General features: G+C 37.1%; 1 protein-coding gene across 1 annotated transcript in view; it reads left to right on the top strand.

The window, feature by feature from the left end:
- CSTF3 (cleavage stimulation factor subunit 3) overlaps positions 1–15,526 on the top strand; it is a 65,967-nt gene extending 50,441 nt beyond the window's left edge. Inside the window, exons 9-21 of the mRNA XM_083348788.1 lie at positions 133–210; positions 376–538; positions 998–1,107; positions 2,154–2,270; positions 4,050–4,124; positions 8,063–8,206; positions 8,292–8,394; positions 10,510–10,579; positions 11,765–11,960; positions 12,075–12,228; positions 12,516–12,610; positions 12,746–12,806; positions 14,818–15,526. Coding sequence (XP_083204914.1) covers positions 133–210; positions 376–538; positions 998–1,107; positions 2,154–2,270; positions 4,050–4,124; positions 8,063–8,206; positions 8,292–8,394; positions 10,510–10,579; positions 11,765–11,960; positions 12,075–12,228; positions 12,516–12,610; positions 12,746–12,806; positions 14,818–15,020 — 1,569 coding nt within the window. The 3' untranslated portion in view covers positions 15,021–15,526. The remainder of the gene's footprint in view (positions 1–132; positions 211–375; positions 539–997; positions 1,108–2,153; positions 2,271–4,049; positions 4,125–8,062; positions 8,207–8,291; positions 8,395–10,509; positions 10,580–11,764; positions 11,961–12,074; positions 12,229–12,515; positions 12,611–12,745; positions 12,807–14,817) is intronic.
- The last annotated feature ends 689 nt before the right edge of the window (positions 15,527–16,215 follow it).

Genomic DNA, 16,215 nt, shown 5'->3' with positions numbered 1-16,215 from the left:
GATTAGAGGGTTGTAAAAAGGGAGCTGTGTATACCATATATAACTTGTTTAATAAAATACATAAAAGGAGGTCTCAGTGAACCTCTGCAAGTACAGGTTTTCAGAGTTTAACAGCTTGTTCTCTTCTTCCAGGGAATCAATATCCACTTAGCCAAAAAAATGATTGAAGATCGTAGTAGAGATTACATGAATGCTAGACGTGTTGCTAAGGTATGGACGATGGTAGATTTTTGTTTTCCTTTTAACGAATACATTTTGGTGCAACACTGAACTGCAATACGTGTCCAATAGAATAACTTTCAAATATTAAAAACACAACACAATATTGAATTATTTGTCTTGTTTTAAATGTTGTAATATCTGCCTATCTTTTAGGAGTATGAGACTGTGATGAAAGGTCTGGATCGTAATGCTCCCTCTGTCCCACCACAAAATACTCCACAAGAAGCACAGCAGGTAGACATGTGGAAGAAATACATTCAGTGGGAAAAGAGTAACCCTCTGCGTACTGAAGACCAAACCCTTATCACAAAGAGAGGTAACTTCATTTTTTGTTTTGTTTTACTTTTCAGATACTTTGATAGAGTCTAGATTCTAAATCAAGAGTACTGTGTTGTGTGCTAAGTCTTTTCTTACTGCCCGGATCACTTCCATGATGGAATTGCAAGGCATTTGCTAACAGAATCTGGTCATTTTGGCATAGAAGAATAAATCTACCTTTGCTTAGATTACAGGATACAAGAATGATTCCCTTGTGTGATAAATACTATGATATTTCTTGGGGCACCAACAATTTTAAATGTTTTTTTAAAAACTACAGTGAAAATACAAAACATTTGTGAGAATGCCCTCAAATTTACAAACAATAAGATGTCATTTTTCAGTCAGACAATGCATGATTGGTTAATGAGGAGCTTGGAGAAACATTGTGCTTTAAATAACTAATTATTTGTTTTGCAAAATGCCAAATAAGCATTGTCTTTGTGTCTTCTCCTAGTGATGTTTGCATATGAACAATGCCTCTTAGTATTGGGTCATCATCCTGATATCTGGTACGAAGCTGCACAATATCTTGAACAATCCAGCAAGCTGCTAGCTGAGAAAGGGGTAAGAAAAAATGATGAAATATCTGCATGTACACTACTGACATAGATAACACATTGCTTTGTGTTATCCATGTATTTTATTACACATTGTTATTTCATATTAACAATGTTAATTATTTTAAAATTGACCTGTTCTTATACAAACACCAATTTGACTTAATAAGTTAATCTAGGTTTAAATAAATGAAAAATTGTATGGAAACAAAAATAACCAGTCTTGTGAATTCTATTGGTCTCTGATTACAACGGTAATTGAATTGGAATTCCCATCACTAAATGTTACTGTCATAAAGGGTGACCACATTACATAGTGAGACTGCAATTTTGGCAGTCCAGTTGCTATTGTAATCCCAGAACCATGCAAGTTGAGCACAAAGATGCAGCAATCCCAGGAAAGCAGGCCTGAGGGTACTCTAATGCTGCTGGGGAGGTTCTACCAGGGGGCAGAGGGTTCTACATGTAGATGCTCCAGTGTGTGGGTGGGAGGCTGGGATGGGCTGCAATCAGATTTTGTGGTTCATGGGCAGGTGCACAAATGCCATGGGGTAATAATTCAAGAGCATAGGTGAGCAAAAAAGCAGTGGATGTGGGAGCAATTTTCAACTATCTGCTGGCTTTGCTATTGACTTTGCTTGAAATTATTATCCTGTGGCTGTCACAGGATAATGATCATGAGCTGAGCACTGAGCATCTGAATTTTGATCACATGATTGCAGGGGTGTTGCAATGGCCAGAACTTGAAGAACCAGTTGTAAGTGTCCTTTGTTCAGCACCATCATAATTTTGAACAGTTGCTAAACAAGGGTTGTAACCCAAGGACTACTTGTATGACATAAATTTTTGCAGCCAATATATATAAAATGAACTCCTATATCTAATTAGAAATCAGTCATATTTGCTTGTTCTTGATATGCACTCCAATTAAGTTTACAATGCAATTATATTTTTCTTTCAGTGAGCATGGTTTAAATGACTGAATTGTTTTCTGACTATCCTTTTTAATTATTTTGTCTGACAAATTCTTTTCATTATTTGATCTTATTTTAGGATATGAACAATGCTAAACTTTTCAGTGATGAAGCAGCAAATATTTATGAAAGAGCAATCAGCACTTTATTAAAAAAGAACATGCTTCTTTATTTTGCTTATGCAGATTATGAAGAGGTGAATCAAATTATTCTCTCAAACATTATTTTTTATACGTTTTATTAATTTTTAAAAATTACAATCTTTAGACCTTAGTAAGCAACATGTCATGCAAGGTTGTAATCCACAATGTTCCAAGTGTTCAAAATGTTCAACCTCCCTGCAGCCAGACGTATTCAAAAGACAATTTTTTTTCTTTCTCTCCCACTAAGTCTTGAAATTAAAAGTCCAAGCATAGTAGGTATTTATAGTCCAAGAAGGACAGGATGATAAATATGCCAAAATATTTTCCTTTGTTGCCAGCTGTTCTCCCTTAAGCTGAAATTCACCAAGCAGCCCAGGAGCTAGTTATGGTGGTATACTAAAATTCACCACTAGATGTCACTCAAAGTCCATTTTCCAGTCTTAAAACAAAGGGTTGATTTCTTATATTTCTTACAATTCACCTCAATAGTTTTTTTTCCCAAAGAGAAAATCTTAACAATTAATCTCAGTTCCCAGATTTATCAAAACTAGCTTTGTATTACTTTCACTTCAGTATTATGTATTTCTGTCCCCCATAAAAAAATTAAAACGCTGCTTCCATTCATATCCGGAGGTTTTAAGCTTCTTGGGAGCTTTTCCCAGGAAATTCAGTTGTAAGATAGCAAAGAAAGAATCAATATTCTCCCAAACATGCTGTTTATGATATGCGCCAACCTAGCAGTTCGAAAGCACGTAAAAATGCAAATAGAAAAATAGGGACCACTACGGTGGGAAGGTAACAGCATTCCGTGTGCCATTTATTTATTTATTTATTTATTTATTTATTTATTTATTTATTTATTTATTTATTTATTTATTTAATTTGTATACCGCCCTTCTCCCGAAGGACTCAGGGCGGTGAACAGGGCAATACATAAAAACAAGATACAAAAAATAAAAATTATTAAAAAGTAATTAAACAGTGCCCATAATAAATTAATACAGATTAACAGTTAAAATCCATTTATAAAATCCAACCCTGTCCCATCAGGCCAGGCCAGCTTGTTCAAAGAGATGGGTTTTAAGATCGCGCTGGAAGGAGCGGAGATCGGGCGCCATCCAGAGCTCGACCGGAAGATGGTTCCAAAGATCCGGTGCACCCACAGAGAACGCTCTCCCCCTGGGGGCCACCAGTCGGCATTCTTTGACCGGTGGCACCCTGAGGAGGCCCTCTCTGTGGGAGCGTACTGGGCGGAGGGAAGTTGACGCCGGCTGCAGGTGCTCCCCAAGGTATTCCGGACCCATGCCATGTAGGGCTTTGTAGGTCTAGTCATGCCGGCCACATGACCATGGAGACGTCCTCGGACAAGCGCTGGCTCTTTGGCTTTGAAACGGAGATGAGCACTGTCCCCTAGAGTTGGCAATGACTAGCACACTTGTGCGGGGGAACCTTTACCTAATTAAAGCTTTTGTTCTTCGGTTGTCAGCAGCAAATGGCTGGCCACAGAGGTGTGGCTGGTCTTTCCCCTGCTGGTTTAGAGGGCTTTCTTGGATCAAACGGAAGGACCGCTGTCTCTCCATGAGTGACAAGGCACCCCTCCTTCATCGCCTCTTCAGGGTGACTTTAGGCTCTTTTCAAGGCCCCAGCAGGGCGAAATTGGGTGCAGAAGGCAGAGCTTTACCTTCCTGCATCCCATCTCACCGCAACACAAAACGAAGTCTATTTTCTTAAACGTTAATGAAATCCTCCCTATGGTTAGAGAATGTAATCTTTAACTATTATGCTGGTCACTTTGGGCCTAAACTAATCAAATATTTTTTAAATTTTTGTAGAGTCGTATGAAATATGAGAAAGTACACAGCATATATAATAGACTCTTGGCTATTGAAGACATTGATCCCACTTTGGTATGTTTGATCTATAATACTTCAACTTTCAAATAATTGCAGTTTGTCCAACTTTGATTCTCTTAGGTTAGGTCTCTCAGTGGCAATTTTTTTTACCATCTTCGTGCTTATATAATCAATTATACGTTATTTCAGCTTTTTTGTCATTGTGATAAAAATTATGTTGCTGTGCTTATAATTATGGAAATATGAAAAATATTACACATTGTTTTCAACATGTGTTTAAATAGAATAGCAAGTAGAAATGCTGTTAACAATAATTTCATTTGCATTAATAGCATTAGGGTCATCAAGAATGCTAGAATATCCTAGCAGAAAAGGGTAGTTACCAAAAAACAAAATAAGATTTTCATAATATCTAGCTATCTTTTATTTATTTTATTATAGTCTGTTTGATGTGAGCTGCCCAGAGTTGTTGAGAGTCAAGTAACATCCAAGTTTAATTTGTTATTATTGTTATTTCACTTGGGGGTATACATACATAGGTATCAAAGCAAGGTGAAGAACCATATTCAAAAATAAGTTTTAGTAATACAAACTTTCTCAGCTGTTTAAGGATTTGTTTATTTATTTAAACAATCTATCTGGTTGCCCAGTTCATTAAATATGAAGTGAGCAGCCAAAATAAGATTAAAAAGTAAAACAAGATAATTAATAAACATAAAACCACCAGAACATGGTATAAAACTGGTATCTTAACTTGTACTCAGAAGCCAATAGAAGGCTAGTGTAGTTCATAAAGTAGTGATGTTACATGGGTACATTATGGTACACCCATAAGTATTCGTGCCATTGCATTCTGGAACAATTACAGCATTTGGATAGTCTTCATGGGAAGTCCCATGTACAGCTGCAGTCAGCAATTGAAATGAGAGGTAACTAAGGCATGAGTGACAGTGAACAGATCCAGGATTGAGTGTGATTAATGCACAAGATGGAGTTGTTCAAAGGCCCTTTTACCCACAGCTCTGCTCTTCAAGCAGAAGCTGCAAGTCCAATTTGGGCCTCCAAATTCTGCATTGAATAATAGAGCTGGAAGGGACTTTGGAGGTGTTCTAGTTCAACCCCCTGGTCAAGCAGGAAATCCTATACCATTTCAAACAAATAGTTGTCCAACCTCTTCTTAAAAACCTCCAGTGTTAGAGCAACCATAATTTTTTGAGTTGTGAGACAACTAATTTTGTCTGGGAGAATGCAACCTCGCCAGTAATTAAAGATGGAAGTCTATAGATGCAGGGGCAGGGGTGGAGGCATTAAAACATTCAGTCATGCTTAAATTATTTTCCCATCCAGACACTCTCCCCAGTCTACACACATTTTGAAAGAACCTTGTTTGCATAATTTGATTGACCAAGGGTAGAATTGTAAAGCTGTATATCACCAGCATACTGATGATACTTAAACCCATACCGATGGATGACTTCACTGGTTTCATGCTAAATAGAAGCAGAGAGAGGGTAGAGCTCTGAAAGAACTTGAAAAATTAGTAATCTAGGGCTATATTTCTCCCAATCAAAGCCAACTGGAACTGACTTGGAGGAACAAAACCACACACCATTGTGCCCACATACCCAATCCCCTAAGCTAATTCAGAAGGATACCAAGATTGATGGTATTGAGGGCTACTGAAAAATCAGGTATGGTCAGGATGCATCACGCCTATCTCAGTTCTGTTGTAGGTCAACTGCAAGTGCAATTAATGCTAGTATATCAGTGTTGTAGCCCAGTCTGAAACGCAACAGAAAAGGGTCCAGATAATCTATTTCCTCCAGGTTCCTCTGGACCTGCAAGCCTACCACCTTCTCAAGGTTGGAGACAGGGTGAAAATCTTCCAGAGCTGTTGGATCCAAGGATAGTTTCTTGAGGATGGGGTGGACCACCACCACTTTAAGGGCGGCAGAACATTTCCTCCCTCAAGGATGACTTCACCACTGCCTGGATCCAAACACAGGTTGTCTCCCAAGAGGCCTTAACCAGCCAGGAGGGACACGGATGTAAGTTACAGGAGGCCATAGATTCCTTGTCCACATCCTTGAGACCAACCGGCTTAAACTTTTCTCATATAACCATATATGACTGTGCCTCAAGCAATTTCAAAGCACCTGCACAACTGGAATCCAATTCAGAATGGATTTTAGTTTCCTTATCTGCCTCAGGCATCTTTGTAGTTATCCTGCAGATATTCCTCAGGCCCATCCCTACCTAGGAGTGACTGGGTCACCTTGAACAGGAGCTCTAGATGGCTATTTGCACCTAGAGACACAATAAGGGAAGAAAAATAATCACATTCCTGACTGGATTTATTACTTCAGAGGTATTCTAGAGATTTTTGCTGCTGTTTTATTTCCAAAGCTTTTTGAAAACCAGGGAGATTTTCTGGGATCCACAAGCAGAAAGAATTTACATTGATACAGCCCAATCTAGAAGTGTGGTTGACTTGTTCATTCAAGGTGCAACTATGGCTTCATAGTAACCATGAAGTTCCAAGCTCCTTCTGACCCCATATCCAGGGGGAGGCAGGTTGAAGACCTTCAATATAAGTCTGGGAAATTCTACTGCCAATCCAGTTATGACACTGATCAGTTCAGAAAGCAGAGCTGGTCCAGTAGCAGCAATCCCAATTGATCACTTGAGGCCTTATTGATCAATAAAGCCTCTGAGAGCTGTTAGGATCTTTCAAGTGACAATAGCCCCTCTGCTGCCTTGCCTTTGAATCATGGCTGGTGCTACACTTGAAACCCAAATGGGCACATTTTTGAGATGGGAATTTCCGCATGGCCAACCAGGCTTTAATAATAGATATCAGATCCATTTCAGTAAGTCATATTTAATTTAATTAATTTAATTTAATAATATTTCTATACCGCCCTTCTCCCTGAGGACTCAGGGCGGTTCACAGGGCAAAAGTAGAATACAAAATACAAACATTAAAAAGAAATTAAATAATTGCCCAAGTTTAAAACAATTACTATTCAATTATAAAACCCCAAAGATAAAATTAAGAATACAAAAAAAAAAAACCACCAATCCCCATCAGGCTAGGCCGGCTTGTACAAACAAAAACGTCTTGAGATCGCGACGAAAGGAGCGAAGATCGGGCGCCATCCGGAGCTCTACCGGTAACTGATTCCACAGCTCCGGAGCGCCCACAGAGAAGGATCTCCCCCTGGGGGCCACCAATCGACATTCTCTGATCGGTGGCACCCTGAGGAGGCCCTCTCTGTGGGAATGCACAGGGCGCAGGGAGCTTGATGCCGGCAGCAGATGTTCCCTGAGGTACTCCGGCCCCATGCCATGGAGAGCTTTGAACACCATTACTAGTACCTTGAATTTAATAATAATTATCATTATTATTAAACCTGATCAGAATTATGAGATTATATATTATCTATTATGAAAAAAGAAGATTGATTTATTCCACTTCATTTTCCACATCTAAGCAAACCTAAACAATTCATTCACAGCCCTAAAGGTTTCTGGCAATTTGGATAGCAGCTGGAGAAGGAGAAAAGCAAAGTGGCTTATAATTCCAACTCTAGGGCCAGTAACTTGAGCAATACGTTAGTGAAGATTTTTGATCAGTGAATTGTACATCAGTGCTATTTGCTATGTGAGGCTCGGTTTGATCCCCAAGGAATTTGAGAAGCAATATGAGTTTAGACAATTATGTGTTGTTACGTTTTGGATACTTAAAAACTAAAACATGTTAAATATACAGTATATGCTACCTTGAATTTCAAAATATACTACTCAAAAAAATAAAGGGAACACAAAATAAGACATCCTACTATTAAATACAGTACATTGTGTTGTTTAAGTGTTCCCTTTATTTTTTGAGCAGTATATAAAGAAGTTTAAATAAGCAACAAAGCCACTTTCGTAATAAAGCGTAGGTCTCTTTATACTACACTGCAGCTTAAAGATTATCCATTCTTCAGGTTTATATTCAATATATGAAGTTTGCAAGGCGAGCAGAAGGTATAAAATCAGGCCGAATGATATTTAAGAAAGCACGAGAAGATGCCCGCACCCGCCACCATGTCTATGTTACAGCTGCTCTGATGGAATATTATTGCAGCAAGGTAATTCTTCATAGTTAGTGAAATTATTATATCATTTTTAGATGGTTCATTTTTTACTTGACTAATAACATTTTTAAATTCACAGGACAAGTCAGTGGCTTTTAAGATTTTTGAGCTAGGCTTGAAGAAATATGGAGACATTCCAGAATATGTCTTGGCATATATTGATTATCTTTCTCATTTGAATGGTAAGTCCCAGGAAGAAGTCATTAAATTGGAGAGTATAATTCACTGTGTCTTTTTTTCCACTAGAATATTAATATTCATTTATAACCGCCCTAAATGCAGTGAAAATAATAAGTATTTTTGTACAAACAAAATAAATGTTTTCCCCAAAATTGAGTGTCTAATTTTGATAATCGATAATTTTATAGGCATTCTTATAAAAAAATGACTTTTGAAATTTAGCGTTTATTTTTTCAAAAAGCTTGTTTTATCAGGATTTGTTCCAGGAAGGGTTATTATACTCAGAAAAATCTGACTTGGAGAGGGTGTAAGTAAACGCTGATGGAGGACTTGAATATAACAGAGAACTAAAAAGATGAACTGGACAGATTTTGGGTTAAATGTCCCCTCATAGACAAATGTACAGGGAGTCCTCACATGTTGACTATCCAATTCAATAACTGAAGTTACATCAGCACTGAAAGAGTAGGTTTCTGAAAGGTCCTCAAACTGGTGGGTGGCTGTCCCAGTCACCGTGGTCACGTGATCATGATTTGAGTGCTTGACAACCAGTGCACATTTACAATAGTTGCAGCATCCTGTGGTTATCTGATTGCCATTTGCAGCATTCCTAGCCAGTTTAAAAATGACACTTACAAATTTATCTAGAATAAATAAACTAATGAAATGTTCAGATGAGACTAAAGAAGACACAGACTAAATAAACTAAAGGCTATTCTAATCCTAGAGTAGCCCTATGGTGAGCTAGGCAGAAAATAAATTTAATAATAAAAAAAATAAACTGTTTGATCCTACGTACCCTGCTGTTGTCAATAATTCTAAATTGACTTTTAAACTCTTACGTTAAGATTTGGGTTCTGATGTGATACTGAAAACTACATGGACATATCCATGAAATCACTGGGAGCCAGGCTTGTCTCAAAGGAGGCTTTGCTTTTTACAAATAGTTTTGGACAACTGAGTAATATGTTCTTTAATGATAATAAAGTGTATTATGGATGGATTCTAATTAAATATTTCCACAAAGTTTCTATTATAAAATAGAAACTGTACTTCCTTTCCTCAACAGATCTTTGTGAATGCCTTTCAAATCTGCTCTAGAATTGTCCTGGCCAAGGAGAGTGAGAAATGGTTTTATAGAAAAGGCATATGTATTGGATCCTGCCCAATATACTTAAAGTGAATACATATTAGGCTTCAATCGCATAGTATGATTTTAGTATTTACATTTTTGTGTTGATTGATGTTGTACGTATTATTAGTTTTGCTCTAAAGGCCTCATTCATCTGATAAAATAGTAACTAATTTAATATTAAACAAACATTGGCCTCTACCTCAGAAGATATCTCAGCAGTGATTGGTGAGCCTTGGTGGAGCAGTGGGCTAATGCCTCCTTAAGTAACACCAGCTGCCTGCAATTAGTGCAGGTTCGCATCCCACCAGGCTCAAGGTTGACTCAGCCTTCCATCCTTCCGAGGTAGGTAAAATGAGGACCCAGATTGTTGGGGGCAATTAAGCTGACTTTGTAATAATACCGCTTGGGGGGGGGGCGAAAGCCCTAATCAGGCATATACATAGAATGAAGGCTATTGCTAAGCACATTGATTTGTGCTGTAGATTGTAAGCCGCCCTGAGTCTTCGGAGAGGGCCGGATATAAATGGGATTAAAAACAAAAACAAAAGTTAAGTTTGTGTTGCTTCTTTTCAGACTTAAGCCTCTTTTGCTCAGTTTTTATGTAGGAAAGGCAGCCGTTAGTATCTTGTTCTGTCCATAAACAACATGTGGAATAAATAGGAATTTTTCAAAGAATTGTAGTGATTTTCTTATAATTTTTTTAAAGGGTATGGGATGTGGAGATTTAAGGTTGAAATGATAGAGAAGGTGATAAGTTACTGAAATTGTTTCTACTTGTCTTGAAGGGGGAAATCATTGCTTTGTCTTTTTTCCTTTTGCAGATTTTTTTTCTCTGCACTTTTTTCTTTTTCATAGTTTGCATCAGTTTTTTATCTTGTTTTTTAAAACTTCAGTAAAAATAATTCTTAAAAAATTTCTGTTTTTAAAAATCAGACAAATATTTACATGTGTTCATTTTTCTTTTAAACTCTGTTTTAAATAGAGGATAATAATACAAGAGTCCTGTTTGAACGTGTGTTGACTTCGGGGAGCCTTCCACCAGAGAAATCGGGGTAAGCCTTGCCAAAGCTCCTTTCTGCAAGTGATCTCTTCTCTTTTACTTGTAAGTAAGGAGAGAGCTACTAAGAGAAGCAAGGAACGTAGGCTACTCTGTGTGCATTCGTTTTCTGAATGCTTTGTGGTGCTCTGGTCTGGCATGCTTTGGCACTTTGATTCACATGCATCAGAAATGAGTTCACTGTAATCCTCTCAGTCACTCAGACAGTCAGATCGGCAGCATATAAATCTAATACATATATACATGAGTGAATGAATAGTTCCACCTCCCTGCTGGTTTTGAATCCGTACGCTTCCCCATCTCATCTGTGTTTACTCTGAAAACTACAGCAATGAGTTTTCTGCGAAAGTCACTAGTAAAGTAGCATGGGTGGTGTATAAATTTGATTAATACAAACATTCATAAATGAATGATTCTTCCCCAACTCATCTGTGTTTACTCACTGAAAACTATTCCCTTTAACTAGTGATTTCTACTTGGAGCCTATTTTGGGAAACAACACTGCAGGGGAGTTAATGTACATTTGTGGATTACATTGGTCTACATTTGGCAAATAAATATTTTGTCTGCCATTTTGCTCCTAAATGTAGTGAATTGTTGTACAATCTATGCGTGCAACTCACATTGTTTCCATTTCACTTGTAAGAGGTCTTCCACCATGGCCCTTCTTTATACATAAACTGACTGGTTGCCATTCAACCTGAATCAACATTTAAGTGCAAAATCATTTCTTTTGACTGACCTTCCTTACAAGAGCAGCTTATAGAGTGAACGCAGTTGTCATTTTTTTCTGAATCTAAAATGAACATTTTCTAGAAAAAGGAGGCAGCTAATATTAACCAGTGGGCAATTGTTGTGGCATTTGATTATAAGAAAAAATGGCTGGTATCTGAATACAATAAATTTAACATTAAAGTAGTTTTTCAAGCAAAGACAAAGTTAATTGGCAGCAAGCCACTAACACATAAAAGATTATTTTTTTAGTAAACATGTAAACTGGTGAGTCTTGCAATAAATTGGACTTGAAACCTGCTGGTTATTGAACAGTTGCAAAAAACATTGGTACTATTTTAGTCAGTGTAGTTAGAATATGCTTAAATAAGCATGGTTTCTGTCTCTTGTTGGGCATATAAATTAATTGTCATTGGGTTATTTGTTCTTTTTGGTATTTTTTATACAGAGAAATATGGGCTCGATTTTTAGCTTTTGAAAGCAATATTGGTGACTTGGCTAGCATTTTAAAGGTTGAAAAACGAAGGTTCACAGCTTTCAAGGAAGAATATGAGGGCAAAGAAACAGCTTTGCTGGTAGACAGGTATAAATTCATGGATCTGTACCCTTGTTCTGCCAGTGAACTCAAAGCTCTTGGTTATAAGGTAAGTTAACAGAGGATGTTACGTTATGTCCATTGCACTCTTTCATAATTTAAAGATTTTTTTATTATTTACTTAGTCACATGAATTCACGTGAATTCATTAACGCTTTTCCAGGATGTCTCTCGTGCAAAGCTAGCAACCATAATTCCAGATCCTGTAGTGGCACCTTCAATAGTACCTGTGCTAAAAGATGAAGTAGACAGAAAGCCAGAATATCCAAAACCAGATACCCAGCAGATGATCCCATTTCAACCAAGGCATTTAGCACGTAAGCTGATTACTAAATTTTGTCAATATAAAAAGGGAAATTCTCTGCTATGTTCTGATTGAAACCTTATTTTAAAAATGTTTTTTCTAGTTCACCCTTACACATGTATTCATTTAAGAGCGTGTAGCAACCTGTGCAGCATGAGTTAAGTCATTTGACCTCAGATTTTTATTCATTGCATATGATGCCTTGCGCAATTCATCTCCAAAATAAACAAAGCTCCAATCAAGGCTTTTTAGTTTTGCTATAAAGCCGTTAAGAGTTATTTTTGTGTTGTTATATTCTAGCTCCAGGTTTACATCCAGTTCCTGGTGGTGTCTTTCCTGTTCCACCGGCTGCTGTAGTTCTAATGAAACTTCTCCCACCTCCTGTGTGTTTTCAGGTTAGTTGTAATATAATGAAATCTTCTGAAGACTTTGCAGTTTAGTAGTTCATTTCATTAATATTGCATTTATTGAACAGACATGCTTTAATGACAGTATTTCTATTAAATGGCTTATCTTTTTTTCTTGCTCAGGGTCCATTTGTGCAAGTGGATGAACTCATGGAGATTGTCAGAAGATGCAAACTTCCAGACAGTAAGTTGTTTTGCCTCTGGCCCTCATTATGGAAATATCTGGTGGTAGTACATTATCACCTGTGTTGTACCTGTTCCATATCAGAGTATTTGTTCCCCACTCATCTCATATACCTGCTTTCCTAGGCAATGGGTTCAAGGCTGGTGATATCATGGAACTTCGCTAGATTGACTTGACTGTTCTTAAGAAACTGGATAGATCTGTATTTGGGAAATGGGAAACTATATACTATGGGCACAATTATTAGGCAGCTTGTATTTTGGAGGATTAATTTTCTTACTGAACAACTACACTGCTCTCGGTCAATCCAAAATGTTAATAAACCCGAAACCTGAACATTTAAGAAAGTAAAAATGAGGTTTTGGCTTTCTTAGGAGAATATGTGTGCACAATTATTGGGCAACTATTAGTGTGCAGAGTTATGCAACTAAATGAAAATTTGCCCATCTCATTTATTTGCATCTGTTGAAGTGAGAACAACTCAAAATGTATAAACATTTCTGATATTTCAAACAAAAAAAATCAGTGACCAATATAGCCACCCTTCTTTTCAATAACAGTCATAAGCCTTTCATTCATGGAGTTTTGTCAGTTTCTTGATCTGTTGACAATCAAATGCTTTGTGCAGCAGCAACCACAGCATCCCATACAGTCAGAAAGGTGTATTGTTTTCCTTCACCGTAAATCTCTCGTTTAAGAAGGGCCCACAAGTTCTCAATAGGTCTTAGGTCAGGTGAGGAAGGGGGACATGTCATTATTCTTTCAACTTTAAGGTCTTTACTGGCTAGCCATGTAGTGAAATACTTCGATATATGCAATGGAGTATTGTCCTGCTTAAAAATTATGGTCTTCTTGAAAGATGCAGCCTTTTTCCTGTACTACTGCTTGAAGAAATTGTCTTCTAAAAACTGGCAGTAGGTTTGGGAGTTGATTTTGAGTCTATCCTCAACCTGAAAAGATCCAACTAGCCCTTATTTAATAATACCAGCCCATACCAGTACCCTACCTTCACCTTGCTGGCATCTGAGTCAAAGTGGAGTTCTGTGCCCGTTACTGATCCACCACAGGCCCGTCCATCTGGTCCATCAAGAGGAGTCACCCTCATCAGTCCATAAAACCTTTGAAAAATCTGTCTTGCCATTTCAACATATGTGTCTTGTTCAGTCGTGGTTGGGTTTTAGCCTCCCTTACCTTGGCTGTGTCTCTGAGCAGTGAACATCTTGTACTTCTGGGCACTCCGGGTAGTTTGCAGTTCTGGAATATGACAGCACTGGAGGATAATGAGTTCCTGGTAGTTTCATGTTTGATTCTTCTCAAACCTTTGGGAGTTAATGTACATCTTTTTTTTCCTCAATGGGTTTCTTGTGACCCTGCTGACTATTTGCAACAAAACATTTGATGGTTCTGTGATCACACCCCAATTTCTTAGCAATTTCAAGAGTGCTGCATCCCTCTAAAAGTCTTTCTACAATTTGTGACTTTTCAGTCAGTTAAATCTCTTTTTTGGCCCATTTTGCCTGAGGCAAAGAAGCTGCCTAATAATTACGTACACCTTGATACAGGGTGTTGTGTTGCTCTCCTTAGGCCACATCCTCATTACACAAATACACATGCTTATATTCACTAAGCGTTCAAGTTTCTACAACTTGGAAGTGAAAAATATGCATGAAAATGATATGGTCAAAATACTCATTGCCTAATAATTATGCACGCTATAGATCTGGTTATGGTAAACACCAGATCTATAGTGTGCGTAATTATTAGGCAAGTGAGTACCATATCATTTTCATGCATATTTTTGATATTTATATAATGGTATTATATAAAGTCATCCTTAAATTTGGAGGGGTGGCCATTTGAGCAAAACTATTTAACAGTATTCTATTCTTTTTTTAGTAATTACTGATGGATGTATTTATAATATCTCTGAATATAGATCATGTGTATGTGCACAACTATCGAGCAACCTTTTTTTCCTACAAAATGAACTCTTTCTTTCCCTCTTACAAAGCTGTGGATGAAGCTGTACGGATTATTACAGGAGGCTTACCTGACCTTTCAATGGAAGGGAATGGACCTTTGGAAAATAATGCTCTTCTCAATAAATCTGTCAAAAGACCAAATGAAGATTCAGATGACGACGAGGAAAAGGGGTCAGTGGTTCCTCCAATTCACGACATTTACAGAGCACGACAACAGAAGCGAATCCGATGAGGCATGTTGCAAATTCAGTTGTGAAAATAAAGGACTTGTAATATTTTGTCTTTCAACAAATCAAATGTTTAAAAAGAATTGAAAGTTTCTAACGTGCATCTTGCAACTGAGGTTGTTTTGTTACTGTGGTGCCTCTTTTTTACCAGCCGTTTTTTCCATCGGAAAAGAAAAAAGGCAGATGAATGAGCAAATCTGGCAGCAACTACACATTGGAACACAGACTGTGCAAAATGTTTGCCATGTGTTTGGTTGATCTTCAGATGTATCCTCACATACCACTTGAATCCTTGTGGGGATTTTGACAGTTTTATTTTTAAAAACTGGAAAGCTTATAATGGGGAAATATTTTAAATGCACATTTCTGAAAAACAAAACTGTTTTCACTTTGCTCATGTAGTGTCTGTCCTGCCTTATTCTTCATTTTAATTTATGGCAGAATGAATGGAAGCTGTTTTGTAGTTTAAAATAGAAAAAAATGTTCCTTTCAAATAAAGGATCTCCATAAAGTTACGTCTCATGAATTTTGTTCTGATATAAAAATTGTCAGCGTCTCAAAACTACTGATCATCCTATGGTAAATACTGAAATGAAATTGTTTGGTACTGCTGGTGTTTACTCAGTGTATATATTTAAGTTTGTCTTCAGCAGTATTTTTCTAAACATTGTTTTCCTTAGAGTTGACGTGTGACAAAGGGATATGAAATAAACTTTGACGAAGAGAAAGGTGTAATTCAAAGATGCAATTAATCACAGTATTGAAATATAAATAGGTAATTGTCCAAAGCATGAAAATTAATTCACAAAAGTATCTAGAATGAGTCTGCTAATAATACAAATATATAAAAATAAAATTCTGTACAAATATAGAAATAGAAAATGGTTTGAGATCCTTTTGAACTGAATAGTTCCCATTTTCATTGACGCTATGCCAGTAGTCATTGATAATTTAGGGGAGATGCAACTGGCTTTTGTGTAAGTCAAAATATTAACATTAATTTTGTTTTTGTTATGTAAATAATAACGATGCAGAAAATATTTCTGGTATTTTTCAAATTACAGAATAAAAATGCTAAGTACTATAATAACTACAGATACCTATTTTCCAGCATATAAATAAGCTAGCTTCAAGGGAGAAGATTTTAGTTTGCCACTTGCCTATTACCTTTAACTGGATGAAGTGCAAATCACTTAGTAT

The sequence above is a fragment of the Vipera ursinii genome (assembly GCF_947247035.1).
Source record: "Vipera ursinii genome assembly, chromosome: 1".
In the NCBI taxonomy this organism is placed as follows: Eukaryota; Metazoa; Chordata; class Lepidosauria; order Squamata; family Viperidae; genus Vipera; species Vipera ursinii.
The sequence above is the reverse complement of the archived record's forward strand: the minus strand, read 5'-3'. Positions and strand labels throughout refer to the sequence as shown.